Source organism: Bombina bombina, chromosome 11 (genome assembly GCF_027579735.1).
Source record: "Bombina bombina isolate aBomBom1 chromosome 11, aBomBom1.pri, whole genome shotgun sequence".
Classification (NCBI taxonomy): domain Eukaryota; kingdom Metazoa; phylum Chordata; class Amphibia; order Anura; family Bombinatoridae; genus Bombina; species Bombina bombina.
This window is the reverse complement of record NC_069509.1, coordinates 2,895,930-2,923,563: the sequence shown is the minus strand read 5'-3', so window position 1 is coordinate 2,923,563 and position 27,634 is coordinate 2,895,930. Positions and strand designations below refer to the sequence as shown.

General features: G+C 41.8%; 1 protein-coding gene across 1 annotated transcript in view; it reads right to left on the bottom strand.

Moving 5' to 3' along the window:
- Positions 1-27,634, bottom strand: part of SLC5A2 (solute carrier family 5 member 2) — a 520,185-nt gene that overhangs the window by 41,529 nt on the left and 451,022 nt on the right. Inside the window, exon 9 of the mRNA XM_053694827.1 lies at positions 215-430. Coding sequence (XP_053550802.1) covers positions 215-430 — 216 coding nt within the window. The remainder of the gene's footprint in view (positions 1-214; positions 431-27,634) is intronic.

Genomic DNA, 27,634 nt, shown 5'->3' with positions numbered 1-27,634 from the left:
TGGAATACAGTAGATCTCGATATAAAGGGGTAGCACTGAAGCTCCCTAGTATAAAGGAAGAACACTGGAGTTACTTAATATACAGAGGAGGACCATTGCATCCACGAGTAGGTCAGAAAAGCTCTTCAAAATGAGGGAATGCTAGAGAGGGACATATTTCTGTCACATACAGAAGGTACATTACAACATCTATCCTTTTCTGTTTGTTTCTTACCTGGCTGTCAGGAATAGGTGGGGTGCAGTATGAGATGCACAAGACAATGGCTCCAGAGCACAGGAAGAGGATTATAGCAAAGTAGAGGTAATGCACTCCACAAATGACTCTGGGACATGAGCTGGGCGCAGAACAGGTTCCAGACCCAAAGGCAAACTCAGGAATCATGCGGCACAACCCCAGGAACAGGCCTCCAATAAGGCCCCAGAATGCACCCTGCACAAGAGAGAGTCAGGTAAGAGGTCTGAGAAATAAGGAAGCTACTATATAATTATTTAGGGTCCATTTCCTTATTCATATACAGCTGAGTCTCATAAATTATTTGTGATGTTATTTAGGACATTTAAGAATATTAATATTAGGGGCCACTAAAGGAGGTGAAAATAAGTGTGTATGTATTGTGTAGAGGAGGAGTTTAGGTTTTTTTGTGTGTGGTTGTGTATTATTTAGGTGTGAGGAGTTGTTAAGGATCTGTGTGTGATGTGTATGGTGTAGATGAGAGGAGTTGTTAAGGGTCTGTGTGTGTAGCTGTGTATGGTGTAGATGAGAGGAGTTGTTAAGGGTCTGTGTGTGATGTTGTGTATGGTGTAAATGAGAGGAGATGTTTAGGATCTGTGTGTGATGTTGTGTGTGGCATAAATGAGAGGAGTTGTTTAGGATCTGTGTGTGATGTTGTGTATGGTGTAGATGAGAGGAGTTGTTTAGGATCTGTGTGTGATGTTGTGTATGGTGTAGATGAGAGGAGTTGTTTAGGGTCTGTGTGTTATGTGTGTGGTGTAGATGAGAGGAGTTGTTTAGGATCTGTGTATGATGTTGTTGTGACGAGACCAATCTCGCCACTGTGCATTGGAGGAGCCTGGCTGCCCACCTGCTGCCTTTAGACTATGGCCCCATGTTGAAACACTGGATTTTCCCCTGCAGGGAAACGAAGGCCGGGTTGTTCACTGCTTCAACCCCAACACGATGCCTTGTCTCGTCTTTGGGGGGGGATTTACTGTATGCTGTCCTGTTCGTCTGCTAGCAGCTATTCCTGAGGTTCCAGTTCGGGAGCTTGGTGTTCTCTGCAGTAGCTGTGCCTGTGTCTCTGGAAGGGAAGATCTACTAAACGGCGGTTTAACCCCTTGTGTGCAAAGCGATCCGTTACAAGTGGTGGCAGCGGCAGGATCGTTCCCACAGCCAGAAGGACAGCTACAGGAGACATCATTCCGTGGATTTACAAGTTGGGGGCAACACATGTCCCAGTACAGCGACCCTAAAAGCAACAGAATGGAACCAGCAGTGTTATACGAGGAGGAGGACCTGGATGGCCGGGATGCAGTAAGGAAAGGCATCTGGTACCAGGCCCTGGATAATGTACAATACCAGTGGGGTGAGAGTCTCCCCAGTGAAGAGCAGCGGTTGCAGAAGCAATTGGCCCTGTGGATGCCCTTCCTGGGAGAGCAGCCCCTGGAGGAATGGGTGAAGAAACTAGAGCACCGGGTATGGCAGGAGCTATGGCTGGAGGATGCCTACCAGGCGCTCTGGTGGTATATGGCACAGTATAAACCCTGGACAGCCGAGCAAGACAAGCCAGAGGGAGAGGAGTTTGATGGTCCTGGCTTGTTATGGGAATCCTTTGCAGAACCTGACTTCGGGAGCCCTGCGCAGACCAGACTTCGGGACATTTTCTACGAGAGGGAGGCTAGGCATGATTGGGATGACCCCCGTGAGGTAGAACAAGACCTGGCTCACCTAGCAACCCTGGAGTGGGAACTGGAGCAGGACTACCGAGATCTCTTCCACTCCATTGGGAAGGCTCAGCAGGACAGCAAGGTGACAGACCCAGGTCCAGACACATTCAGCTGGGAAGATGTTGTGGAGATTTACTGGGAAGGACCCCAGGTGGCCGGTAGAGATGGGACCGAGGTCTCTCCACCGGTCCTGCAGGGAATTGGGAGCCCAGTCTCCATTCCCCAGCGGCAGGCTGAGTTACAGGGGGCAGAGACAGTTGGTCCTGTCCCCCCAGGAGCAGAGTGAATTGCAGGGAATTGGGAGCCCAGTCTCCATTCCCCAGCGGCAGGCTGAGTTACAGGGGGGCAGAGACAGTTGGTCCTGTCCCCCAGCAGCAGAGTGAATTGCAGGGAATTGGGAGCCCAGTCTCCATTCCCCAGCAGCAGGCTGAGTTACAAGGGGCAGAGACAGTTGGTCCTGTCCCCCAGCAGCAGAGTGATATGCAGGGAATTGGGAGCCTTGTCTCCATTGCCCAGCGGCAGCCTGAGCTACCGGGGGCAGAAACGGTCGGTCCTGCTCCCCAACAGCAGTGTGTGTTACAGGGAATAGAGAGCCTTGTCTCCTTTCCCCAGCAGCAGGACTCTGTATTGGGAGCGGAGACAGTCAGTCTCCCTCCCCCGCGGCTGGAAGTATGTATGGGAGAGGAGCTTGTTACCCCCTCTCCCCAGCGGAAGCTTGACATACCCAGGGGAGACAGTAAGCCCCTCAACCGTGCAGATGGGACCGTGGTCTCTGCACTTACAGCAGAGGGGGTAGGGATGGTCGGTCCTGTCCCCCAGCAACAGGGCTGTTTAGCCAAAGGGGAGAGAGTTGGTCTTCCCCTCTAGCAACAGAGCTGTGTATCTAAAGGGGAGACAGTCGGTCTCCCCCTCCCACCACCAGGCTCCAACCAGGCTACTTCTGTGGTAGCACTGGCACCAGGGCAGAGTACCGCTGGTCTCTGCTCACTCAGCAACCCACCAAGGCAGCCTACCAGTCCCCCACACAGCCGTGGTGAGGCAGCTGGACATGGACAAGTTTCTCCTCTACCCAGGTGTAGTAACCATTTATTGTGGGTGGGCTGTACTGCTGATTGTGTTTTGTGGGTGGGTTGCTGGACTAACCAGGGCACTGACCGGCAGGAGGTCAGATACCCTGTTAGTCTGTTTGGAAAAGGGGAGAGATGTGATGAGACCAATCTCGCCACTGTGCATTGGAGGAGCCTGGTTGCCCGCCTGCTGCCTTTAGACTATGGCCCCATGTTGAAACAATGGATTTTCCCCTGCACGGAAACGAAGGCCGGGTCGTTCACTAACTTGACCCTCAACACGGTGCCTTGTCTCGTCTTTGGGGGGATTTACTGTATGCTGTTAGAGACTGATTGCCAGGAGTGTAAGCCACTTGGGTGCTTGTCCTGTTCGTCTGCTAGCAGCTATTCATGAGGTTCCAGTTCGGGAGCTTGGTGTTCTGCAGTAGCTGTGCCTGTGTCTCTGGAAGGGAAGATCTACTAAACAGCGGTTTAACCCCTTGTGTGCAAAATGGTCCGTTACAGTTGTGTATGGTGTAGATGAGAGGAGTTGTTTAGGGTCTGTGTGTTATGTGTGTGGTGTAGATGAGAGGAGCTGTTTAGGATCTGTGTGTGATGTTGTGTGTGGTGTAGATGAGAGGAGTTGTTTAGGATCTGTGTGTGATGTAGATGAGAGGAGTTGTTTAGGATCTGTGTGTGATGTGTGTGGTGTAGATGAGAGGAGTTGTTTAGGATCTGTGTGTGATGTTGTGTATGGTGTAGATGAGAGGAGTTGTTTAGGGTCTGTGTGTTATGTGTGTGATGTAGATGAGATGAGTTGTTTAGGATCTGTGTGTGATGTAGATGAGATGAGTTGTTTAGGATCTGTGTGTGATGTGTATGGTGTAGATGAGAGGAGTTGTTTAGGATCTATGTGTGATGTAGATGAGATGAGTTGTTTAGGATCTGTGTGTTGTGTTGTGTGTGGTGTAGATGAGAGGAGTTGTTTAGGATCTGTGTGTGATGTGTGTGGTGTAGATGAGAGGAGTTGTTTAGGATCTGTGTGTAGTTGTGTATGGTGTAGATGAGAGGAGTTGTTTAGGATCTGTGTGTGATGTGTATGGTGTAGATGAGAGGAGGAGTTTAGGATCTGTGTGTGATGTGTGTGGTGTAGATGAGAGGAGTTGTTTAGGATCTGTGTGTGATGTTGTGTGTGGTGTAGATGAGAGGAGTTGTTTAGGATCTGTGTGTGATGTTGTGTCTGGTGTAGATGAGAGGATTTATTTAGGATCTGTGTGTAGTTGTGTATGGTGTAGATGAGAGGAGTTGTTTAGGATCTGTGTGTGATGTGTATGGTGTAGATAAGAGGAGTTGTTTAGGATCTGTGTGTTATGTGTATGGTGTAGATGAGAAGAGTTGTTTAGGGTCTGTGTGTGATGTTGTGTATGATGTAGATGAGAGGAGTTATTTAGGATCTGTGTGTGATGTGTGTGGTGTAGATGAGAGGAGTTGTTTAGGATCTGTGTGTGATGTGTGTGGTGTAGATGAGAGGAGTTGTTTAGGATCTGTGTGTGATGTTGTGTGTGGTGTAGATGAGAGGAGTTGTTTAGGATCTGTGTGTGATGTTGTGTGTGGTGTAGATGAGAGGAGTTTTTTAGGATCTATGTGTGATGTGTGTGGTGTAGATGAGAGGAGTTGTTTAGGATCTGTGTGTGATGTTGTGTGTGGTGTAGATGAGAGGAGTTATTTAGGATCTGTGTGTGATGTAGATGAGAGGAGTTGTTTAGGATTTGTGTGTGATGTTGTGTATTGTGTAAATGAGAGCAGTTGTTTAGGATCTGTGTGTGATGTAGATGAGAGGAGTTGTTTAGGATCTGTGTGTGATGTTGTGTGTGGTGTAGATGAGAGGAGTTATTTAGGATCTGTGTGTGATGTAGATGAGAGGAGTTGTTTAGGATCTGTGTGTGATGTGTGTGGTGCAGATGAGAGGAGGCGTTTAGGATCTGTGTGTGATGTGTTTGGTGTAGATGAGAGGAGTTGTTTAGGGTCTGTGTGTGATGTGTTTGGTGTAGATGAGAGCAGTTGTTTAGGATATGTGTGTGATGTGTGTGGTGTAGATGAGAGGAGTTGTTTAGGGTCTGTGTGTGATGTTGCGTGTAGTGTAGATGAGAGGAGTTGTTTAGGGTCTGTGTGTGATGTTGCGTGTAGTGTAGATGAGAGGAGTTGTTTAGGATTTGTGTGTGATGTTGTGTATGGTGTAAATGAGAGCAGTTGTTTAGGATCTGTGTGTGATGTAGATGAGAGGAGTTGTTTAGGGTCTGTGTGTGATGTTGTGTGTGGTGTAGATGAGAGGAGTTGTTTAGGATTTGTGTGTGATGTGTGTGATGTAGATGAGAGGAGTTGTTTAGGATTTGTGTGTGATGTTGTGTATGGTGTAGATGAGAGGAGTTGTTTAGGGGTCTAAGACAATGGAATCAATGGAGACCCTGTCAGAGTTTCTTTCACAACTTTTAAACTAATTACCACCACAAGCTGCAATTCTCTGAGGTGGAGACTGCCCCACCTCCAAATAAGCCTTGTGAATCAAAAGCTTTAACCAAGATGCCAAATAAATGGCAGAGGCTTTCTGACCTTTCCTAGGGCCAGAAAAAACAACAAATAGACTAGAAGTCTTCCTGAAATCTTTAGTAGCTTCGATATACTATTTCAAAGCTCTTACAACATCTAAAGAATGTAAAGACCTTTCAAGAGTATTATTATGATTAGGACACAAGGAAGGAACAACAATTTCCCTACTAATGTTGTTAGAATTCACAACCTTAGGAAGAAATTTAAACGAAGTCCGCAAAACCGCCTTATCCTGATGAGAAATCAGAAAAGGAGACTCACAAGAGAGAACAGACCATTCAGAAACTTTTCTAGCTGAAGAGATAGCCAAAAGAAACAACACTTTCCAAGAAAGTAGTTTAATATCCAGAGAATGCAAAGGCTCAAAAGGAGGAGCCTGCAAAGCCTTCAAAACCAAATTAAGACTCCAAGGAGGAGAGATTGATTAAACAACAGGCTTGATACAAACCAAAGCCTGAACAAAACAGTGAATATCAGGAAGTTTAGAAATCTTTGTATGAAATAAAACAGAGCAGGGATTTGTCCCTTCAAGGTACTTGCAGACAAACCTTTATCCAAACCATCCTGAAGAAACTGTAAAATTCTAGGAATCCTAAAAGAATGCCAAGAATTTATGAGAAAAACACCATGAAATATAGGTTTTCCAAACCCGATAATAAATCTTCCTTGAAACAGACATACGAGCCTGTAGCATAGTATTAATCACTGAGTCAGAGAAACCTCTATGACTAAGTACTAAGCGTTCAATTTCCATACCTTCAAATTTAGCGATTTGAGATCCTGATGGAAAAACGTCCCTTAAGGCAAAAGGTCTGGCCTTAAAGGAAGTGAGTTGGCAACTGGACATCTGGACAAGAAACGCATACAAAAACCTGTGAGGCCATGCTGGTGCTATCAGAAACACATGCAATTGTTCCATTATGATTTTGGAGATCACCCTTGGAAGAAGAACTAGAGGCGGAAAAATGTAAGCAGGTTGGTAAAACCAAGGAACTGCTAACGCATCCACCATTTCCGCCTGAAGATCCCTGGATCTGGAAAGATACCTGGGAAGTTTCTTGTTTAGATCATATCTATTTCGGGAAGACCCCACATCTGTACAATCTGACAAAATAGATCTGGGTGGAGAGACCACTCCCCTGGATGTAAAGTCTGACGGCTGAGATAATCCACTTCCCAATTGTTTAAACCTGGGTTATGTATCGCAGAAATTAGACAGGAGTTGAATTCTGCCCAAGAAAGTTTTTGAGATACTTCTTTCATCGCTAAAGGACTGCGAGTCCCACCCTGATGATTGACATATGCCACAGTTGTGATATTGTTTGTCTGAAAATGAATGAATGGTTCTCTCTTTAATAGAGGCCAAGCCTGAAGAGCCCTGAAAATAGCATGGAGTTCTAAAATATTGATTGGTAACCTCTCCTCTTGAGGATTCCAAACCCCTTGTGCTGTCAGAGACCCCCAGACAGCTCCCCAACCTGTGAGACTTGCATCTGTTAAAATCACGGTCCAGGAAGGACGAACAAAGGAGGTCCATTGAACAATAAGGTGATGGTTTAACCACCAATTCAGAGAGAGTTGAGTGTTGGGATTTAAGAATATCAATTGTGATATCAGAGTATAATCCCTGCACCATTGATTCACCATGCAAAGCTACAGAGGTCTCATATGAAAACGAGCAAAGGGGATTGCGTTTGATGCTGCAGTCATGAGAGCTAAAACTTCCATGCACATAGCCACTGAAGGGAATGATCGAGAATAAAGGTTTCGACAGGCAGAAACCAATTTAATTAGTCTCTTGTCTGTTAGAGACAGAGTCATGGACACTGAATCTATCTGGAAACCTAAAAAGGTGACCCTTGTCTGAGGAATCAAGAAACTCTTTGGTAAATTAATCCTCCAACCATGTCTTTGAAGAAACAACACAAGTTGATTTGTGTGAAATTCTGCTAAATGAAAAGATTGAGACAGTTCCAAGATATCGTCCAAATAAGGAAAGACTGCAATACCCTGCCCTCTGATTATAGATAGAAGGGCACCAAGAACCTTCGAAAAGATTCTTGGAGCTGTCGCTAGGCCAAATGGAAGAGTGACAAATTGGTAATGCTTGTCTAGAAAAGAGAATTTCAGAAACCGATAGTGGTCTGGATGAAGCGGAATGTGAAGATAGGCATCCTGTGAGTCTATTCTGGACATGTAATGACATTGCTGAACAAAAGGCAGAATAGTCCTTATAGTCACAATCTTGAAAGTTGGGACCCTTACAAAGTGATTCAAAAACTTCAGATCCAGAACTGGTCTGAAAGAATTTTCCTTCTACGGAACAATGAATAGATTTAAAAAAAAACCCAGACCCTGTTCCAGAAGTGGAACTGGTACAATTACCCCTGAAAGCTCCAGATCTGAAACACATTTCAGAAACGCCTGAGCTTTCAGAGGATTTGTTGGAATATGAGAGAGAAAAAAACCTTCTCACAGGAGGTCTTATTCTGAAACCTATTCGATACCCTTGAGAGACAATATTCTGAATCCAATAATTCTGAACGGAACCTGCCCAAACGTCTTGAAATTATTTCAATCTGCCCCCCACCAGTAGAACTGGATTGAGGGCCGCACCTTCATGCAGTTTTGGGGGGTGGTTTTGGTTTCTTAAAAGGCTTGGATTTATTCCAACTCGAAAATGGCTTCCAATTGGAGCCAGAGTCTTTAGGGGAAGGAGTGGTTTTCTGTTCTCTATTCTGACGAAAGGAACAAAACAATTAGAAGCTCTAGCTTTACCCTTAGATTTTTTATCTTGGGGTAAAAAAACTCCCTCCCCCCCCCCCCCCCAGTAATAGTGGAAATAATAGAATCCAACTGAAAACCAAAAAATTATTACCCTGAAATGAAAGAGATAGTAACCTAGATTTAGATACCATGTCAGCATTCTATGATTTGAGCCATAAAGCTCTTCTAGCTAAAATAGCCAAAGACATATTTTTAACATTAATCTTGATGATATAAAAAATAGCATCACAGAGAAAATTATTAGCATATTGAAGCAAACGAACAATGCTAGACAAAACAGAATCTTTTTCCCGTTGTGCTAAGCTATCCAACCAAAAAGTCGATGCAGCCGCAACATCAGCCATAGAAATGACAGGCCTGAGAATATAGCCAGAATGTAAATAAGCTTTCCTTAGATAAGATTACATTTTCCTATCTAAAGGATCCTTTAAAGAAGTACTTGTACTATCTTCCATAGCAATAGTAGTACGCTTGGCAAGAGTAGAAAAAGCCCCATCAACCTTAGGGACTTTTTTCTCAAAACTCTAAATTAGCCACTGGCAAACGGTACAACCTTTTAAACCTAGAAGAAGGAACAAAATAAGTACCAGGCTTAGACCATTCCTTAGCAATCACATGAGAAATAGCATCAGGGACAGGGAAAACCTCAGGAGTAATCATAGGAGGTTTATAAACAGAATTTAAACGTTTACTGGATTTGTTATCAAGAGGACCAGACTCCTCAATATCCAAAGTAACCAATAGTTCTTTCAACAAAGAATGAATATACTCAATCTGAAAAAGATAAGTTGATTTATCAATGTCAATATCTGAAGCAGGCTCTTCTGAGTCAGAGAGATCCTCATCAGAAGTGGATAACATAATGTATGTAAGAACTTACCTGATAAATTCATTTCTTTCATATTGGCAAGAGTCTATGAGCTAGTGACGTATGGGATATACATTCCTACCAGGAGGGGCAAAGTTTCCCAAACCTCAAAATGCCTATAAATACACCCCCCACCACACCCACAATTCAGTTTAACTTATAGCCAAGAAGTGGGGTGATAAGAAAGGAGCGAAAGCATCAACAAGGAATTGGAATAATTGTGCTTTATACAAAAAAATCATAACCACCACAAAAAGGGTGGGCCTCATGGACTGTTGCCAATATGAAAGAAATTAATTTATCAGGTAAGTTCTTACATAAATTGTTTTCTTTCATGTAATTGGCAAGAGTCCATGAGCTAGTGGCGTATGGGATAGCAAATACCCAAGATGTGGAACTCCATGCAAGAGTCACTAGAGAGGGAGGGATAAAAATAAAGACAGCCAATTCAGCTGAAAAAAGAATCCACAACCCAAATCAAAAAGTTTTAATCTTATAATGAAAAAAACTGAAAATATAAGCAGAAGAATCAAACTGAAACAGCTGCCTGGAGAACTTTTCTACAAAAAACTGCTTCTGAAGAAGAAAAAAAACATCAAAATGGTAGAATTTAGTAAAAGTATGCAAAGAAGACCAAGTTGCTGCTTTGCAAATCTGATCAACAGAAGCTTCATTCTTAAAAGCCCAGGAGGTAGAAACTGACCTAGTAGAATGAGCCGTAATCCTCTGAGGCGGGGATTTACCCAACTCCACATAAGCATGATGAATCAAAACTTTTAACCAAGAAGCCAAAGAAATAGCAGAAACTTTCTGACCTTTCTTAGGACCAGAAAAGATAACAAATAGACTAGAAGTCTTTCTGAAATCTTTAGTAGCTTCAACATAATATTTCAAAGCTCTTACCACATCCAAAGAATGCAAAGATTTTTCAGAAGAATTCTTAGGATTAGGACACAATGAAGGGACAACAATTTCTCTACTAATGTTGTTGGAATTCACAACCTTAGGTAAAAATTTAAATGAAGTCCGCAAAACCGCCTTATCCTGATGAAAAATCAGAAAAGGAGACTCACAAGAAAGAGCAGATAATTCAGAAACTCTTCTAGCAGAAGAGATAGCCAAAAGAAACAATACTTTCCAAGAAAGTAACTTAATATCCAGAGAATGCATAGGCTCAAACGGAGGAGCCTGTAAAGCTCTCAAAACCAAATTAAGACTCCAAGGAGGAGAGATTGACTTAATGACAGGCTTGATACGAACCAAAGCCTGTACAAAACAACAAATGTCAGGAAGATTAGCAATTTTTCTGTGAAACAGAACAGAAAGCGCAGAGATTTGTCCTTTCAAGGAACTTGCAGACAAACCCTTATCCAAACCATCCTGAAGAAACTGTAAAATTCTAGGAATTCTAAAAGAATGCCAAGAGAATTTATGAGAAGAACACCATGAAATGTAAGTCTTCCAAACTCGGTAATAAATCTTTCTAGACACAGATTTACGAGCCTGCAACATAGTATTGATCACTGAGTCAGAAAAACCTCTATGACTAAGCACTAAGCATTCAATCTCCATACCTTCAAATTTAATGATTTGAGATCCTGATGGAAAATCGGATCTTGAGATAGAAGGTCTGACCTTAACGGAAGTGGCCAAGGTTGGCAACTGGACATCCGAACAAGATCCGCATACCAAAACCTGTGTGGCCATGCTGGAGCCACCAGCAGTACAAACGAACGTTCCATTATGATTTTGGAAATCACTCTTGGAAGAAGAACCAGAGGCGGAAAGATATAAGCAGGTTGATAATTCCAAGGAAGTGACAACGCATCCACTGCTTCCGCCTGAGGATCCCTGGATCTGGACAGATACCTGGGAAGTTTCCTGTTTAGATGAGAAGCCATCAGATCTATTTCTGGAAACCCCCATATCTGAACAATCTGATGAAACACATCTGGGTGAAGAGACTATTCTCCCGGATGTAAAGTCTTGCGACTGAGATAATCCGCTTCCCAATTGTCTATACCTGGGATATGAACCGCAGAGATTAGACAGGAGCTGGATTCCGCCCATGCAAGTATCCAAGATACTTCTTTCATAGCCTGAGGACTGTGAGTCCCACCTTGATGATTGACATATGCCACGGTTGTGACATTGTCTGTCTGAAAACAAATAAACGATTCTCTCTTCAGAAGAGGCCAGAACTGAAGAGCTCTGAAAATCGCACAGAGTTCCAAAATATTGATTGGTAATCTCGCCTTTTGAGATTTCCAAACCCCCTGCGCTGTCAGAGATCCCCAGACAGCTCCCCAACTTGAAAGACTTGCATCTGTTGAAATCACAGTCCAGGTTGGACGAAGAAAAGAGGCCCCTTGAACTAAACGCTAGTGATTTAACCACCATGTCAGAGAGTGTTGAACATTGGGATTTAAGGATATTAATTGTGATATCTTTGTATAATCCCGGCACCATTGATTCATCATGCAAAGCTGAAGAGGTCTCATGTGAAAGCGAGCAAAGGGGATCGCGTCCGGTGCTGCAGTCATGAGACCTAAAACTTCCATGCACATAGCTACTGAAGGGAATGATTGAGACTGAAGGTTCCGACAAGCTGAAACCAATTTCAGACGTCTTTTGTCTGTTAGAGACAAAGTCATGAATACTGAATCTATCTGGAAGCCTAAAAAGGTTACCCTTGTCTGAGGAATCAAGGAACATTTTGGTAAATTGATCCTCCAACCATGTTCTTGAAGAAACAACACAAGTTGATTCGTGTGAGATTCTGCAGAATGTAAAGACTGAGCAAGTACCAAGATATCGTCCAAATAAGGAAACACCGCAATACCCCGCTCTCTGATTACAGAGAGAAGGGCACCGAGAACCTTTGAGAAGATCCTTGGAGCTGTTGCTAGGCCAAAAGGAAGAGCAACAAATTGGTAATGCTTGTCTAGAAAAAGAGAATCTCAGGAACTGATAGTGATCTGGATGAATTGGAATATGAAGATAAGCATCCTGTAAATCTATTGTGGACATATAATGCCCTTACAGAACAAAAGGCAGAATAGTCCTTATAGTCACCATCTTGAATGTTGGTATTCTTACATAATGATTAAAAATGTTTAGATCCAGAACTGGTCTGAAAGAATTCTCTTTCTTTGGTACAATGAACAGATTTGAATAAAACCCCAGACCCCGTTCCAGATATGGAACTGGCACAACTACGCCAGATGACTCCAGGTCTGAAACACACTTCAGGAAAGCCTGAGCCTTTACTGGGTTCACTGGAATGCGTGAGAGAAAAAACCTTCTCCCAGGCGGTCTTACCTTGAAACCTATTCTGTACCCTTGAGAAACAATGTTCTGAATCCAATGATTTTGGACTGAATTGATCCAAACATCTTTGAAAAATTGTAGCCTGCCCCCTACCAACTGTGCTGGAATGAGGGCCGCACCTTCATGCGGACTTGGGGGCTGGTTTTGATTTTCTAAAAGGCTTGGATTTATTCCAGACTGGAGAAGGCTCCAATTGGAAACCATTCCTTTAGGGGAAGGGTCAGGTTTCTGTTCCTTATTCTGACGAAAAGGAACGAAAACGGTTAGCAGCCCTAAATTTACCCTTAGATTTTTTATCCTGAGGCAAAAAAGCCCCCTTCCCCCAGTGACTGTTGAAATTATAGAATCCAACTGAGAACCAAATAATTTATTACCCTGGAAAGAAAGAGATAGCAACGTAGACTTAGAAGTCATATCTGCATTCCAATATTTAAGCCATAAAGCTCTTCTAGCTAAAATAGCTAAAGACATATACCTGACATCAATTCTAATGATATCAAAAATGGCATCACAAATGAAATTATTAGCATGTTGAAGAAGCTTAACAATGCTATACACATTATTATCTGGTACTTGTTGCGCTAAAGCCTCCAACCAAAAAGTTGAAGCTGCAGCAACATCAGCCAAAGAAATAGCAGGCCTAAGAAGATTACCTGAACATAAATAAGCCTTCCTTAAAAAAGATTCAAGTTTCCTATCTAAAGGATCTTTAAAAGAAGTACTATCTGCCGTAGGAATAGTAGTACGTTTAGCAAGAGTAGAGATAGCCCCATCAACTTTGGGGATTTTTTCCCAAAACTCCAGTCTATCAGCCGGCAAAGGGTACAGTCTCTTAAACCATAAAGAAGGAGTAAATTAAGTACCCAAACTATTCCATTCTCTAGAAATTACATCTAAAATAGCATCAGGAACTGGAAAAACCTCTGGAATAACTACATGAGGTTTAAAAACCGAATTTAAACGTTTACTGGTTTTAATATCAAGAGGACTAGACTCCTCCATATCTAATGCAATCAACACCTCTTTAAGTAAGGAATGAATAAACTCCATCTTAAATAAATATGAAGATTTGTCAGTGTCAATATCTGAGGCAGAATCTTCTGAACCAGATAGATCCTCATCAGAAATAGATAAATCAGAATGTTGGCGGTCATTTAAAAATTCATCTAATTTATGAGAAGTTTTAAAAGACCTTTTACGTTTATTAGAAGGTGGTATAACAGACAGGGCCTTTTGGATAGAATTAGAAACAAATTCTCTTACATTAATAGGAATATCCTGAACATTAGATGTTGAAGGAACAACAACAGGTAATGGACTACTACTAATGGAAATATTTTCTGCTTTTGATAGTTTATCATGACAACACAAACAACAGCCGGAGGAACAGTTACCACAAGTTTACAACAAATGCACTTAGCTTTGGTAGAACCAACATCAGGCAGCAGCTTTCCAGAAGTAGATTCTGATACAGGGTCAGATTGCGACATCTTGCAATATGTAATAGAAAAAACAACATATAAAGCAAAATTATCAAATTCCTTAAATGACAGTTTCAGGAATGGGAAAAAATGCAAACAGAATAGGCCTCTGGAAACCAGAAGCAAAAAGAAAAGACTTAAATGATGCCAAAAAAACTGGCGCCAAGTATGACGCCCACAATTGACAAATTTTTTGGCGCCAAAAATGTCTGCAACAAACACGAGCGTCATAGATGACGCAACTACGTGAAAACTCTCTGCGTCAACTACAACGCTGGAAATGACGTCATTAACGTCAACAAACGTAATTTTTGCGCCAAAAAAGTCTCGCGCTGAAAATTATGCAATAAATTCTAGCATTTTTTGCACCCGCGAGCCTAACAGCCCGCATATTTAGAAGAAAAGTTAATTTGAATTTTTTTTTTTCAGGTAAGGAAAATATTTATTCATATGCATTTCCCAAAAATGAAACTGACAGTCTGTAAGAAGGAAATATACTGATTAACCTGAAGTGCCAAACCATAGCTTAGAGTGTCACAAAAAATAAGATTTACTTACCCCAGGACACTCATCTACATATAGTAGATAGCCAAACCAGTACTGAAACGAGAATCAGTAGAGGTAATGGTATATAAGAGTATATCGTCGATCTGAAAAGGGAGGTAGGAGAAGAATCTCTACGACCGATAACAGAGAACCTATGAAATAGATCCCCGATAGGATGACCATAGCATTCAATAGGCAATACTCTCTTCACATCCCTCTGTCATTCACTGCACTCTGAGAGGAAAACCGGGCTTCAGCCTGCTGTGAAGCGCATATCAACGTAGAATCTAGCACAAACTTACTTCACCACCTCCATGGGAGGCAAAGTTTGTAAAACTGAATTGTGGGTGTGGTGGGGGGTGTATTTATAGGCATTTTGAGGTTTGGGAAACTTTGCCCCTCCTGGTAGGAATGTATATCCCATACGTCACTAGCTCATGGACTCTTGCCAATTACATGAAAGAAATATCAGTATGTTGTCAGTTATTACAAAATTCATCAGTATCATGAGAAGTTTCAAAAGACCTTTTACGTTTATTAGAAGGCAGAATAGCAGACATAGCCTTCTGTATCGCATCAGCAATATCAATTTTCATATCAACAGGGATATCATGTACATTAGATGTTGAAGGAACAACAGATACTGTACTAGTACTAATAGAAACATTTTTGGCATGCAAAAGCTTATCATGACAACTGTTACATACTACAGCCGGAGATATAATCTCTGCTAGCTTACAACAGATAAATTTAGCTTTGGTAGAACTGTGTTCAGGCAGCATTGTTCCTACAGCAGATTCCGAGACAGGATCAGATTGAGACATCTTGTTATATGTAAAAGAAAAAAACAGAATTTATGCTTACCTGATAAATTACTTTCTCTTACAGGTGTATTCAGTCCACGGATTCATCCTTACTTGTGGGATATTCTCAATCCCTACAGGAAGTGGCAAAGAGAGCACACAGCAAAGCTGTCCATATAGCTCCCCTCAGGCTCCGCCCCCCCCAGTCATTCGACCGACGGTTAGGAGAAAAAGGAGAACCATAGGGTGCAGTGGTGACTGTAGTTATTATAAATTAAATTTGAACCTGACTTAAATGTCAGGGCGGGCCGTGGACTGAATACACCGTAAGAGAAAGTAATTTATCAGGTAAGCATAAATTCTGTTTTCTCTTACTTGGTGTATTCAGTCCACGGATTCATCCTTACTTGTGGGATACCAATACCAAAGCAATAGGACACGGATGAAGGGAGGGAACAAGTCAGGTAACCTAAACGGAAGGCACCACTGCTTGCAAAACCTCTCTCCCAAAAATAGCCTCCGAAGAAGCAAAAGTATAGAATTTGTAAAATTTGGCAAATGTATGCAGTGAGACCAAGTCGCTGCTTTACAAATCTGTTCAACAGAAGCCTCATTCTTGAAAGCCCATGTGAAAGCCACAGCTCTAGTGGAATGAGCTGTAATTCGTTCAGGAGGCTGCTGCCCCGCAGTCTCATAAGCCAAACGGATGATGCTTTTCAGCCAAAAGGAAAGAGAGGTAGCAGACGCTTTCTGACCTCTCCTCTTACCAGAATAGACAACAAACAAGGAGGATGTTTGTCTGAAATCTTTAGTTGCTTTTAAATAGAATTTTAAAGCACGAACCACGTCAAGATTGTGTAAAAGTCGGTCCTTCTTAGAAACTGGATTAGGACACAGAGAAGGAACAATGATTTCCTGGTTAATATTCTTATTAGAAACCACTTTTGGAAGGAAACCAGGTTTGGTGCGCAAAACAACCTTATCTGCATGGAACATCAGATAGGGTGAATTACACTGCAAAGCAGACAATTCAGAAACTCTTCGAGCAGAAGAAATGGCTACTAAAAACAAAACTTTCCAAGATAAAAACTTAATATCTATGGAATGCAAAGGTTCAAACGGAACCCCTTGAAGAACTGAAAGAACTAAATTTAGAACTAAATTTAGACTCCATAGAGGAGGCTTGTAAACAGGCTTGATTCTGACTAGGGTCTGTGCAAACACCTGAACGTCTGGTACAGCAGCCAGACGCTTATGTAACAGAATAGACAGAGCAGATATCTGTCCCTTTAAGGAACTAGCTGACAGACCCTTCTCCAATCCTTCTTGGAGAAAGGACAATATCCTTGGAATCCTAATCTTACTCCACGAGTAACCCTTGGATTCACACCAACAAAGATATTTCCGCCATATCTTATGGTAAATTTTCCTGGTGACAGGCTTTCTATAACTGATTCAGAGAAACTAGATTTGGATGCTTGAAAGGACCTTGAATTAGAAGATCCTGCCTCGATGGCAGTTTCCATGGTGGGACCGATGACATGTCCACTAGGTCTGCATACCAAGTCCTGCGTGGCCACGCAGGCGCTATCAGAATTACCGAAGCCTTCTCCTGTTTGATTCTGGCTACTAGCCGTGGGAGAAGAGGAAACGGTGGAAAGACATAAGCTAGACTGAACGACCAAGGCGCTATTAATGCATCCATCAATGCCGCCTTGGGATCCCCGGATCTGGATCCGTAAAGGGGAAGTTTGGTGTTCTGATGGGACGCCATCAGATCCAATTCTGGAATGCCCCATAGCTGAGTCAGCTGAGCAAAAACCTCCGGGTGGAGTTCCCACTCCCCCGGATGGAAAGTCTGACGACTTAGAAAATCCGCCTCCCAGTTGTCTACCCCTGGGATGTGAAATGCAGATAGATGGCAGGAGTGATCCTCCGCCCATTTGATGATCTTGGATACTTCCTTCATCGCTAGGGAACTTTTTGTTCCTCCCTGATGATTGATGTATGCTACAGTCGTGATGTTGTCCGACTGAAATCTGATGAATTTGGCCTCCGCTAGTTGAGGCCACACCTGGAGCGTATTGAATATCACTCTCAACTCCAAAATGTTTATCGGAAGAAGAGATTCTTCCCGAGACCATAGTCCCTGAGCCTTCAGGGGAGTTCCAGACCGCACCCCAGCCTAACAGACTGGCCTCGGTCGTGACAATGATCCACTCCGGTCTGCGGAAACTCATTCCCTGAGACAGGTGATCTTGAGACATCCACCAGAGAAGAGAGTCTCTGGTTTACTGGTCCATTTGTACTTGTGGAGACAAATCTGCGTAATCTCCATTCCACTGTTTGAGCATGCACAGCTGCAGTGGTCTGAGATGAATTCGGGCAAAAGGGACTATGTCCATTGCCGCAACCATTAAACCAATTACTTCCATGCACTGAGCCACGGAAGGCCGAGGAATGGAATGAAGAACTCGGCAAGTATTCAGCAGTTTTGACTTCCTGACCTCTGTCAGAAAGATTTTCATTTCTACCGAGTCTATTAGTGTTCCCAGGAAAGGAACCCTTGTGAGCGGGGACAGAGAACTCTTTTCTACGTTCACCTTCCACCCGTGAGACCTTAGAAAGGCCAGAACGATGTCCGTATGAGCCTTGGCTCTGTGAAAGGACGACGCCTGTATTAATATGTCGTCTAGGTAAGGTGCTACTGCAATGCCCCGCGGTCTTAGTACCGCTAGAAGGGACCCTAGCTGTTTGTCCAGGAAGGCGAACCTTAGGAACTGATGGTGATCTTTGTGGATAGGAATATGTAGATACGCATCCTTTAGATCCACGGTAGTCATATATTTACCCTCCTGGGTCATCGGCAAGATTGTCCGAATGGTTTCCATCTTGAAGGACGGAACTCTGAGGAATTTGTTTAGAATTTTTAGATCCAGGATTGGCCTGAAAATTCCCTCCTTTTTGGGAACTACAAACAGGTTTGAGTAAAAGCCCAGTCCTTGTTCTACAATTGGAACTGGGTGTATCACTCCCATCTTTAGCAGATCTTCTACACAGTGTAAGAACGCCTGTTTCTTTATTTGGTCTGAAGACAAATAAGAAATGTGGAACCTTCCCCTTGGGGGAGAATCCTTGAATTCTAGAAGGTACCCCTGAGCAACTATTTCTAATGCCCAGGGATCTGGAACATCTCTTGCCCAAGCCTGAGCGAAGAGAGAAAGTCTGCCCCCTACTCGATCCGATCCCGGATCGGGGGCTACCCCTTCATGCTGTCTTGGTAGCAGGAGCAGGCTTATTGGCCTGTTTACCCTTATTCCAGCCCTGCAGGGGTTTCCAAGTTGCTTTGGGCTGGGAAGCGTTATCTTGCTTTGCGGCAGCAGAGGTTGTGGCAGGTCCGCTCCTGAAGTTGCGAAAGGAGCAAAAATTAGCCTTGTTTTTGGCCTATCTTGTGGCAGGGCATGGCCCTTGCCCCCAGTGATATCTGAAATAATTTCTTTCAGCTCTGGGCCAAATAGGGCTTTCCCCTTGAAGGGAATATTTAACAGTTTCGTTTTGGACGACACATCCGCCGACCACGATTTGAGCCAAAGCACTCTTCGCGCCATGATGACAAAACCTGAGTTTTTCGCCGCTAGCTTAGCTAATTGGAGAGCGGCATCAGTGATAAAAGAATTAGTCAGCTTTAGAGCATGAATTCTATCCATGACCTCTCCAATTTTTTATCCATAGGATCTTTGAAAGCACAACTGTCCTCTATTGGTATAGTTGTACGCTTAGCAAGTGTTGAAACAGCCCCTCTACCTTGGGGACCGTCTGCCACGCGTCCCGCCTGGGGTCATTTATGGGGAACATTTTCTTAAAGATAGGTGGGGGAACAAAGGGTACACCTGGTCTCTCCCACTCCTTAGTCACAATATCCGCCACCCTCTTTGGGATCGGAAATGCCTCAGTGTATACAGGGACCTCTAAAAACCTGTCCATTTTACACAATTTTTCAGGGACCACCATGGGGTCACAATCATCCAGCGTAGCTAAAACCTCCTTGAGCAGGACGCGGAGGTGTTCCAGCTTAAATTTAAACGCTAAGGAATCTGACTCTGCCTGCTGAGAAACTTTTCCTGTGTCAGAAATTTCTCCCTCAGACAGACCGTCCCTCACTGCTACTTCTGAGTTTTGTGAAGGTACTACAGATAAATTATCCAAAGCTTCAGATTGCTCATCTCTCTGTATTTAAAACTGAGCTATCGCGCTTTTTTGGAAAAATAGGCAGTTTGGATAAAAATGCTGCAAGGGAATTATCCTTTACTGCTGCTAATTGTTGTAAAGTAATAGGGGCCAATGCGCTAGAGGTACTAGGCAACGCTTGCGCGGGCGTAACTGGTGTCGACACATGGGGAGAGGAAGGAGAACTATCCTCATTACCTTCCGTCAAAGAATCATCTTGGGCTACATTTTTAAGTGTCAATGCATGGTCATTAAAATGTTTAGATACCTTAGCACACTTTAAACACAAATGCAATGGGGGTACCGCCATGGCTTTTAAACACATAGAACAAGGTCTATCAGTAGGCTCAGACATGTTAGACAGACTTAGATAGCACTCAAACACAGAAAAATACACTTTTTGAAAAAACGTTACTGTGCCTTTAAATAATAAAAAGCCCACACTTTTTTACCAAATCTCAAAAAAACATCTGATCTTTATGAAATTTACACCATATGATCCTAATGCTTTGAAAAGATTGCACACCAAGTTAATTAACCCCTTATTGCCCAAACCGGAGCAAATTGAAGCTGGCCACCAGTTTAACACACTACCTTCCTTGGGGATTAGTTGTTGAACAAAAATAAGCCTCCCTGTAGTCCTCCTGCAATCTCTGGACTCTACATGTGTAGCTGCATGAAGCTATCTTGTAAAAGAACTGCGCAACTGAGGCGCGAAAATTAGGCCCTCTCCCTCTTCACTCCGGAGTTGTGAGGCCTTCCTAAGCCAAATTAGGTGTCTAAAATTATGCCAGGCGTATAAAACCCCTAAAAAGTGTTCCAAACATGATAAACACTTGTGCAAACATCAGATTATATTAAAAAATAATCAATTTTACCCATAACAGTGTCCACCAGTGATTTAAGCCATATAAACTAAGCCATCCTTCTATACTGAGTCTCAGAAAATGGCTTACCTTCCCCCATGGGGATTTCTATCAGTCTTCTAGCATTACCAGGTCTTGTTAGAAAAAAATGACTGAGCATACCTTAAGCAGTTAAGCCTGCAAACTGTTCCCCCCAACTGAAGTTCTCCGGTACTCAACAGTCCTGTGTGGGAACAGCAATGGATTTTAGTTACAACATGCTAAAATCTTTTTCCTCTCAGCAGAAATCTTCATCACTTTCTGCCTCAGAGTAAATAGTACAAACCGGCACTATTTTAAAATAACAAACTCTTGATTGAAGAAATAAAACTACAAATCTAACACCACATACTCTTTACCACCCCCGTGGAGATGCTACTTGTTAGAGCGGCAAAGAGAATGACTGGGGGGGCGGAGCCTGAGGGGAGCTATATGGACAGCTTTGCTGTGTGCTCTCTTTGCCACTTCCTGTAGGGATTGAGAATATCCCAAGTAAGGATGAATCCGTGGACTGAATACACCAAGTAAGAGAAATAACATTTAAACAAAAATATCTTATTTCCACATAAAGCAGTTTCAGGAATGGGAAAAAATGGAAATGCTAAAATACGCAAAGGAGGCAAGGAGCATATAGGAAGTGGGGTGAAATAAAACCAAAAATGTTTTGGCGCCAAGTATGACGCACGATGCAAAAGGAAGTGTAAACATTTTTTGGCGCCAATAAACATCCGGAAATGACGCAACTCGCGTCATAACAGACAGAACTTTGCGCGAAACAACCTTGCGTCAACTAAGACGCAGGGAATGACAAACTTGCGTCATTATAGACGCACATTCGAGCAAAACATTTTCTCTGTCTATTGTTTGGGGTCTCAGCAATTTCCTCTAGTCCTACATGCACCCCTCCATTGTAGTGCTGTACCCGCTTTCATCTTACTAAATAGAGACAAAAGAAATAAACATGAGAATGCCTAAACATTTGTAATTGCAATAATTTTCTGTACAAAGTGGTGCATTATCTGACCGAAATGCAGGGGTGCCAATATTTTTGGCCATGACTGTGTGTGTTTGTATATATATATATAAAATGTATGTATTATTATGTGTGTATATGTATGTGTGTGTGTGTGTATGTATGTGTATATATATATATATATATATATATATATATATATAAAAAATGTGTATGTATGAAAATGTATATATGATTATGTGTGTATATATGTATAAGTGTGCATGTATATGTGTATATATATATATATATTTAATATGTGTGTGTGTGAATATGTATGTATGTTTGTGTGTGTACGCATGTATGTATAAGTGTATATGTATGTGTGTATGTATATATATATATATATATATATATATGTGTGTGTGTGTGTGTGTATGAATAACATAATTTATGTAAGATTTTACCTGATAAATTCATTTCTTTCATATTGGCAAGAGTCCATGAGCTAGTGACATATGGGATATACAATCCTACCAGGAGGGGCAAAGTTTCCCAAACCTCAAAATGCCTATAAATACACCCCTCACCACACCCACAATTCAGTTTAACGAATAGCCAAGCAGTGGGGTGATAAAGAAAGGAGTAGAAAGCATCAACAAAGGAAATTTGGAAATAATTGTGCTTTATACAAAAAATCATAACCACCATAAAAAGGGTGGGCCTCATGGACTCTTGCCAATATGAAAGAAATGAATTTATCAGGTAAATTCTTACATAAATTATGTTTTCTTTCATGTAATTGGCAAGAGTCCATGAGCTAGTGACATATGGGATATCAATACCCAAGATGTGGAGTCTTCCACTCAAGAGTCACTAAAGAGGGAGGGAATAAAATAAAGACAGCCATATACCGCTGAAAAAATTAATCCACAACCCAAAAAAATAGTTTATTTTCATTTTTGAAAGAAAATAACTTAAATCAAAAGCAGAAGAATCAAACGGAAACAGCTGCCTGAAGAACTTTTCTACCAAAAACTGCTTCTGAAGAAGCAAATACATAAAAACGGTAGAATTTAGTAAACGTATGCAAAGAGGACCAAGTCGCTGCTTTGCAAATCTGATCAACTGAAGCTTCATTCTTAAAAGCCCACGAAGTGGAGACTGATCTAGTAGAATGAGTTATAATTCTCTGAGGCGGGGCTTGACCCGACTCCAAATAAAGCTTTTTGATTCATTAAGCTTAACATAATATTTCAAAGCTCTCACCACATCAAAAGAATGTAAGGATCTTTCCAAAGGATTCCTAGGATTAGGACACAAGGAAGAGACAACAATTTCTCTACTAATGTTGTTAGAATTCACAACCTGAGGTAAAAATTCAAATGAAGTCTGCAAAACCGCCTTATCCTGATGAAAAATCAGAAAGATTCACAAGAAAGAGCAGATAGCTCAGAAACTCTTCTAGCAGAAGAGATAGCCAAAAAAAGAACAACACTTTCCAAGAAAGTAGTTAAATGTCCAAAGAATGCATAGGCTCAACTGGAGAAGCCTGTAAGCCTTCATAACCAAATTAAGACTCCAAGGAGGAGAAATTGATTTAATGACAGGCTCAATACGAACTAAAGCCTGTACAAAACAGTGTATATCAGGAAGTATAGCAATCTTTCTGTGAAATAAAACAGAAAGAGCGGAGATTTGTCCTTTCAAGGAACTTGCAGACAAAACCTTATCCAAACCATCCTGAAGAAACTGAAAAATTCTAGGAATTCTAAAAGAATGCCAGGAGAATTTATGAGAAGAACATCATGAAATGTAAGTTTTCCAAACTCTATAATAAATCTTCCTAGAGACTGACTCAGTGATTGATGCTATGTTTCAAGCTTGTAAATCAGAGAAACCTCTATGACTTAGTACTAAGCGTTCAATTTCCATACCTTCAAATTTAATGATTTGAGATCCTGATGGAAAAAAGGACCTTGAGATAGTAGGTCTGGCCGTAACGGAAGTGGCCAAGGCGGGCAACTGGACATCCGAACCATTTCCGCATACCAAAACCTGTGTGGCCATGCTGGCGCTACCAGCAACACAAATGATTGTTCCATGATGATTTTTGGAAATCACTCTTGGAAGGAGAACTAGAGGCGGGAAGATATAAGCAGGATGAAAACACCAAGAAAGTATCAGCGCATCCACTGCTTCCGCTTGAACATCCCTGGACCTGGATAGGTATGTGGGAAGTTTCTTGTTTAGATGAGAGGCCATGAGAAAAAACATCTGAATGGAGAGACCACTCCCCTGGATGTAAAGTCTGGCGGCTGAGATAATCCGCTTCCCAAATGTCTACACCTGGGATATGCACCACAGAGATTAGACAGGAGCTGGATTCCGCCCAAACAAGTATTCGAGATACTTCTTCATAGCTTGGGGACTGTGAGACCCACCCCGATGATTGACATATGCCACTGATGTGAAAATGTCTGTCTGAAAACAAATAAACGGTTCTCTCTTAAACAGAGGCCAAAACTGAAGCGCTCTGAGAATTGCACAGAGTTCTAAAATATTTATTGGAAATCTCGCCTCTTGAAATTTCCAAACCCCTTGTGCTGTCAGAGATCCTCAAACAGCTCCCCAACCTGAAAGACTCGCATCTGTTGTGATCACAGTCCAGGTTGGACGAACAAAAGAAGCCCCTTGAACTAAACGATGGTGATCTATCCACCATGTCAGAGAGTGTCGTACATTGGGATTTAAGGATATTAATTGTGATATCTTTGTATAATCCCTGCACCATTGATTCAGCATACAAAGCTGAAGAGGTCTCATGTGAAAACGAGCAAAGGGGATCGCGTCCGATGCTGCAGTCATGAGACCTAAAACTTCCATGCACATGGCCACTGAAGGGAATGACTGAGACAGAAGGTACCGGCAGGCTGCAACCAATTTAAAACGTCTCTTGTCTGTTAGAGACAGAGTCATGGACACTGAATCTATCTGGAAGCCTAAAAAGTTGACCCTTGTCTGAGGAATCAAGAAACTTTTTGGTAAATTGATCCTCCAACCATGTTTCCGAAGAAACAACACTAGTTGATTTGTGTGAGATTCTGCAGTACGTAAAGACTGAGCTAGTACCAAGATAACGTCCAAATAAGGAAACACCGCAATACCCTGTCCTCTGATTACAGAGAGTAGGACACCCAGAACCCTTGAAAAGATTCTTGAAGCGGTTGCTAGGCCAAATGGAAGAGCAACAAATTGGTAATTCTTGTCTAGAAAAGAGAATCTCAGAAACTGATAATGTTCTGGATGAATCGGAATATGAAGGTATGCATCCTGCAAGTCTATTGTGGACATATAATGTCCTCGCTGAACAAAAGGCAGAATAGTCCTTATAGTCACCATCTTGAAAGTTGGTACTCTTACATAACGATTCAAAATTTTCAGATCCAAAACTGGTCTGAATAAATTTTCCTTCTTTGGGACAATGAATAGATTTGAATAAAACCCCAAACCTTGTTCCAGAAGAGGAACTGGCATGATTACCCCTGAAGACTCCAGGTCTGAAACATACTTCAGGAAAGCCTGAGCTTTTACTGGATCTACTGGGATACGTGAGAGAAAAAATCTTCTCACAGGAGGTCTTACTCTGAATCCTATTCGATAGCCTAGAGAGACAATGCTCTGAATCCATTGATTTTGAACAGAATTTATCCAAATATCCTTGAAAAACCTTAATCTGCCCCCTACCAGCTGAGCTGGAATGAGGACCGCACCTTCATGCGGACTTAGGGGCTGACTTTGGATTCCTAAAAGGCTTGGATTTATTCCAATTTGAGGAAGGCTTCCAATTGGAGGCAGATTCCTTGGGGGGAGGATTGAGTTTTTGTTCCTTATTCTGACGAAAGGAACGAAAATGGTTAGAAACCTTAGATTTACCCTTAGGTTTTTTATCCTGAGGCAGAAAAAACTCCCTTTCCCCCAGTAACAGTTGAAATAATAGAATCCAAATGAGAACCAAATAAATTATTACCTTGGAAAGAAAGAGATAGTAATCTAGATTTAGATGTCATATCAGCATTCCAAGATTTAAGCCACAAAGCTCTTCTAGCCAATATAGCTAAAGACATGGATCTAACATCACAAATAAAATGATTAGCATGTTGCAGTAAGCGAATAATGCTAGATATGTCAGAATCCAATTCATGTTGCGCTAAATTCTCCAACCAGAAGGTTGATGCCACCGCAAAATCAGCCAAAGAAATTGCAGGTCTGAGAAGATGACCTGAATATAAATAGGCCTTCCTTAGATAAGATTCAAGCTTCTTATCTAAAGGATCCTAAAAAGAAGTACTAACTTCCATAGGAATAGTGGTACGTTTAGCAAGAGTAGAAATAGCCCCATCAACTTTGGGGATCTTTTCCCAAAACTCTATAGATTTTGCTGGCAAAGGATACAATTTTTGAACCTTGAAGAAGGAATAAAAATAAGTACCTGTCTTATTCCATTCCTTCATATCAGAAATAGCCTCAGGAATAGGAAAAACCCCTGGAGAAACCACAGGAGGTTTAAAAACAGCATTAAAACGTTTATTAGACTGAACGTCAAGAGGACTGGTTACCTCAATATCCAAAGTAATTAACACTTCATTAATAAAGAACGCATGTACTCAATTTTAAATAAATAAGTAGATTTGTCAGTGTCAATGGGGCCTAGTTATCAAGCCGTCAACCTCAAATACGCTGGAATTCCGCAGCATATTTGTGGCGAGGCTGATTCGCCTTAGTTATCAAAGGCTACAGACAGGCAAAAGTAGAATTTTGTGACGTAAACTTTGATCCGCCGGACTCAGTCCGACACAGATCGATTCTTACGGCACAATCTGACTACTTTTGCTAGTTATCAAATGACTAGCCGGTACGCTCGGCACTTTTCCGGCCCAGCGTACTTGGTTTTCAATCCGCCGCCCTGGAGGCGGCGGATCCCATAGGCATCAATGGGAGTCTGACCATAGCGAAAGTACAAGTTCGCTGCTGCCAGACATCCCATTGATTCCTATGGGAAATGTCTGCACCTAACACCCTAACATGTACCCCGAGTCTAAACGCCCCTAATCTGTCCCCCCTACACCGCCGCAACTAAATAAATGTATTACCCCCTAAACCGCCACTCCCGGAGCCCACCGCCATTATAATAAATATGTTAACCCCTAAACCGCCGCTCACCGCAAGCTTTATACATATTAACCCCTAAACCGCCGCTCCCGGAGCCCACCGCAAGCTATTCTATACATATTAACCCCTAAACCGCCGCTCCCGGAGCCCACCGCAAGCTACATTATACCTAGTAACCCCTATCCTGCCCCCCCTATACCGCCGCCCTCTATAATAAAGTTATTAACCCCTAATCTGCCCCCCCTACACCGTCGCCACCTATAATACATTTATTAACCCCTATCCTGCCCCCCCTACACCGCCGCCACTGTAATAAAATTATTAACCCCTAAACCTAAGTGTAACACTAACCCTAACACCCCCCTAATTTAAATATTAATTAAATAAATATAAATAATATTTCTATTATTAACTAAATTAATCCTATTTAAAACTAAATACTTACCTATAAAATAAACCCTAATATAGCTACAATATAAATAATAATTATATTGTAGCTATCTTAGGATTTATTTTTATTTTACAGGCAAATTTCAATTTATTTTAACTAGGTACAATAGCTATTAAATAGTTATTAACTATGTAATAGCTTACCTAGCTAAAATAAAGAGAAATTTAACTGTAAAATAAAAACTGACCTAAGTTACAATTACACCTAACACTACACTATACTTTAATAAATTATTCCTATTTAAAACTAAATACTTACCTGTAAAATAAACCCTAAAATAGCTACAATGTAATTAATAATTACATTGTAGCTATTTTAGGATTTATATTTATTTTACAGGTAACTTTGTATTTATTTTAGCTAGTTAGAATAGTTATTAAATAGTTATTAACTATTTAATAACTACCTAGCTAAAAGAAATACAAAATTACCTGTAAAATAAATCCTAACCTAAGTTACAATTAAACCTAACACTACACTATCATTAAATTAATTAAATAAATTAACTACAAATA